General features: G+C 40.0%; 1 protein-coding gene across 1 annotated transcript; it reads left to right on the plus strand.

The window, feature by feature from the left end:
• Nucleotides 1-1,430: 1,430 nt before the first annotated feature.
• LOC103667915 (olfactory receptor 6C74-like) lies at nt 1,431-2,420 on the plus strand. The gene has a single exon (XM_008696188.2). It carries the CDS (start codon nt 1,458-1,460, stop codon nt 2,418-2,420), a length of 963 nt encoding a protein of 320 aa, XP_008694410.2. The 5' UTR covers nt 1,431-1,457.
• Nucleotides 2,421-4,238: the final 1,818 nt, after the last annotated feature.

Here is a 4,238-nt window from a genome sequence, read left to right on the forward strand (position 1 = left end):
CCCTTCACAGGACCTGGCCCACGGTGCATTAGTGAGAGTGATACTTCCACACTGCCGACCTTTAGCCTGTATTGATATGCTGGAGTCCAACACCAACCTGAGAGAAATTACTGATTGAGAGGACTGAAAAAAGAAGAATGTTCACTGAACTTTGATGTAAGAATGAGTGCATGAGTGCCAGGTGCCCGGCATATCTTCCTAAACTACTCTCACTCCCACTTCCAACACAGGGCAGCATGAACCCTGGGGGCAGGGGTGGGTGAAACCTACACTTAAACATACCTCATGCTGTTGAGCAACCCCCAATGTCTCTGGCCTACTGCTTCTGCTAAAATAGATTCTCTCTAAGCACCATGTTATTTCACAGATCAATAACACATCACAGATACTATCTAAGCATAGAAACAATTAAGATAAATAAAGCTAATCTTTCACTTAAGTTTGAGAGATCATCAATAATAGATTTGTTCCTGTTTTAAAATATTTTGTCACTGCATTTGGAAATAGCAGATACTCCAGATTCTGGCACTCTGGCTGAAGTCCCAGCTATGTGATCTAAGCTCTCTGGAACTCTTTAAGCTTCAGTTTCTGCTTTTGTAGAAGAAGAGGTTCATGGTTATTGTGAAGAGTAATAGAAATAATTAGCTCAGTGATCAGCATAGAAAAAGCATAAATCCTCAACACATGATGATGATGAAAACTTGGACCATAGAATGTATTGCATATTTTAAAAGGGATATTCAAAGGGAATATTACTAACATTATTATTATGTTTACTTACAAATTAATATTATTAAAAATAAAAAAATGTTGGGCACCTGGGTGGCTCAGATGGTTAAGCGTCTGCTTCGGGCTCAAGTCATGATCTCGGAGTCCTGGGATTGAGTGCAGCATTGGGCCCCCTGCTTATCCCTCTGAACTTCCCCCCTCTCATGCTTTCTCTCTCTCACTCTCTCTCTCTCAAATAAATAAAATCTCTAAAAATTTTTTTAATAAAAAAATTAAAGAAATAATTAAAATGTTTTAAAACTATGAAAATGTCAATAACTCTGCCTATTAATGATGCTTTATTTACATTATATTAATGATCATAATATTACACTTAGATTTTCAGGAACACATAAGAAACATTGGCATCATATAACAAGTGAGTGACATGCTTTATCTTAATTTATTCTCAAAAGAACATGAACAGGTAGATCCTATCCTCTTTATTCTACAGAGAGTGAAAGTGAAGTTCACAAAGGCTAATTACCTTTCTAAAGATGACCCACCTCTCAAGGGTTAGAACTCAGTATTGAACTAGTATTGAGCTCAGATCCTACTGTTCAAGAACCAGCTGGCTATCCACTTTACTATCAGCCTAGCCACCTCCCTGGATAGTCAAATAACTTAATCATGCTCCTCTAAAACCTTTGTCCTCCCTGATGTCTTTATTCTAGGTTAGATCAGCATTGATGATGCTGTGCAAAGACATGCCCATGGAAATGAGGAATGGGACAACTGTCCAAGAATTCATCTTGGAGGGGTTTCCCGCCATCCAACACCTGGGAAAGATCCTCTTCCTGGTGCACCTGCTGGCGTACCTGGCATCCATTGCAGGAAATGCCGTCATAGTCACCATCACCTGTGCTGACTCCCGGCTCCACACACCTATGTACTTTTTCCTCAGCATTTTCTCCTTCTTGGAGTGTGGTGTCGTAAGTGCTGTTATTCCTAAGTTGCTGGTCATCTTTCTTTTAGATAGGAAAATCATTTCCTTTCTTGCTTGTTTCATACAAGCCTTTGTCTTTTTATTTCTGGGAGCAGCAGGTTTCCTCCTCATAGCAGTGATGTCTCTGGATCGGTATGTGGCCATTTGCAAGCCTCTGCATTACACGACCATCATGAACCCGAAGACTTGCTTCCTCCTGGTCACTGCCTGCTTCACTTTAGCCTTCCCTCTCATCAGTGGTATGGTAATAAAGGTTTCCCAGTTATCCTTCTGTGGCCCCCATGTCATCCCCCACTTTTTCTGTGATGTTGGCCCCCTGATTCATCTCTCCTGTTCTGACTCCAGGTCTGCTGAAATGTTGGCCTTTGCCCTCGCTTTGGTTATCCTTTTGACATCCCTTATCATAACCATCATTGCATACAGCAACATAGTAGTCACAATTGTGCGACTCCCATCAGCCAGGGAGAGACAGAAAGCTTTCTCCACCTGCTCCTCTCACCTCATTGTCCTCTCTCTGATGTATGGCAGCTGTGTGTTTATATATGTGAAACCAAAGCAAAGGAACAGGCTGGACTCCAACAGGGAGGCTGCCCTTGTGAACACGGTGGTGACCCCACTGCTCAACCCTGTCATCTACACTCTGCGGAACAAGCAGGTCCACCAGGCTCTGAGGGAGACAATGTGCAGAATGAAAATATCAAGATAAAAAAAATTACATGGCCTTGGAGTGGAAGACTTCAGAGAACCTTTTGTCTTCATTTTGGCTAATGTAGCAGTCCACAGAGTCGTAGTGCAGGGTCTCTGACAGCCACACTTGATCTGCACATTTTAACAAAATGGAAATCCATTTCTGAAGGTCTCATTTTACTTTGGTCTACATAACTATCTTCATAAATTTTCCAAATTTGGATGAAAATGATTAATTGCAAAATCCCTTACTAAATTTTTATTCTTCCCTCTGATATAAACCATGTGCTTGAAATTTCCAAAATTTTGTAGATTTATACGCTTTTTATTTCACCTCTCTCAAGCCATGAACATGGCTGAAGAGAATAATGATTTACCAAAGGGCATTTAGATAATTAAAATAATAGAGGGTTGTATGTTATGTTGTGGTTAGGAAAGAAAGGATGGAAATAGTACCAATGCTTGGTCCACATTCCCTCCACGTCTAGCCCAGGGAAATAATGGTCACAGTACTCTTCACCTTGGAATATATACGGTTTGCATCAGGTGTGCTCTTAAATGCTGTTCTTGGCCCTTAGCTTAGCTACATAGGTACAAATCAATTCTATGCTGGAGAGAAACAGAATTGTTCTCAGCCTCAGACCATTCTCTAAGGAGAGGGAATAGCCACAGCAGCCCACAGCTGAGCAAAGCTCCTATTTCCTTAATTATTTATTCTAGCTTCAGCTCCTCAGATGCATAATACACACTTATGAGTGGTTTGTATCCTAAAGCTGTGACCACAAAATGCTTGTGTAAATCAGTGGAAGGATGCAGTTATTTCATATTTCTTTTTTTTTTTTTTAAAGATTTTATTTATTTATTTGACAGAGACAGAGACAGCCAGCGAGAGAGGGAACACAAGCAGGGGGAGTGGGAGAGGAAGAAGCAGGCTCATAGCGGAGGAGCCCGATGTGGGACTCAATCCCATAACGCCAGGATCACGCCCTGAGCCGAAGGCAGACGCTTAACCGCTGTGCCACCCAGGCGCCCTATTTCATATTTCTATAAGTTCTTCCAAAGATTTAAGTTGGTGGAATTTAAGTTATTTGCTTCTCTAATTCATACTAATAGGAAAAAAAAAACCAAATAAAACATTTTTCCTGGTTGACTTGTATTGTCAACTGTAAGGTTATCTTCTGATTGATAACTTATTTTAAAGTCAACATTTCCATGATCTCAATCCTTAAACCTTTGTACTTTCACACTTATTTTCCAGCTAGGATTTGTCTATTTATTCTTCAGAAGGAACATATCTAAAAAGATTGAAACAATTTTTTTATTTTGTTTGTCTTTAACGCACACCCACATTTAGATTATCTCAAATACATTTTGCGAAACATGTTCTACACCATGATTAGATCCAATTTGCCACTGATGTTCCTATTACAAAGTTCAGATTTCATTTGATTGACAATGAGGAAGTATCAAACATGCCCTAAAAAATCACAGATGATTCACTACACACATTGTATTAAAAGGAGTTGGAAAAGCCACGATCAGAGTAGAAAATGGGTACAGACACTGTTACAGGAATTAGAAGAATGAGAATGATGTCTTAGAGAAGAGACAATGGAATGGAATACAAAGAGACCTGAGTCTGAATCATTAATATTGGACAAGCCTGATGTTGCCTTCAACTAACTGGTCAACTTCCAAAAACACACAAGTCACCTTCTCCATAAAATACGGAGGTTGAGCCAGATAATCTCTAGGGTCCACTAGAAAATACTCATGGACATAGCAACAAGATGCCGCAGGAACATGGAAATAATGTTCCACCCTAAGAGCAATCTAA

The sequence above is a fragment of the Ursus maritimus genome, unplaced genomic scaffold, assembly GCF_017311325.1.
Source record: "Ursus maritimus isolate PB19 unplaced genomic scaffold, ASM1731132v1 scaffold_7, whole genome shotgun sequence".
Taxonomy (NCBI): domain Eukaryota; kingdom Metazoa; phylum Chordata; class Mammalia; order Carnivora; family Ursidae; genus Ursus; species Ursus maritimus.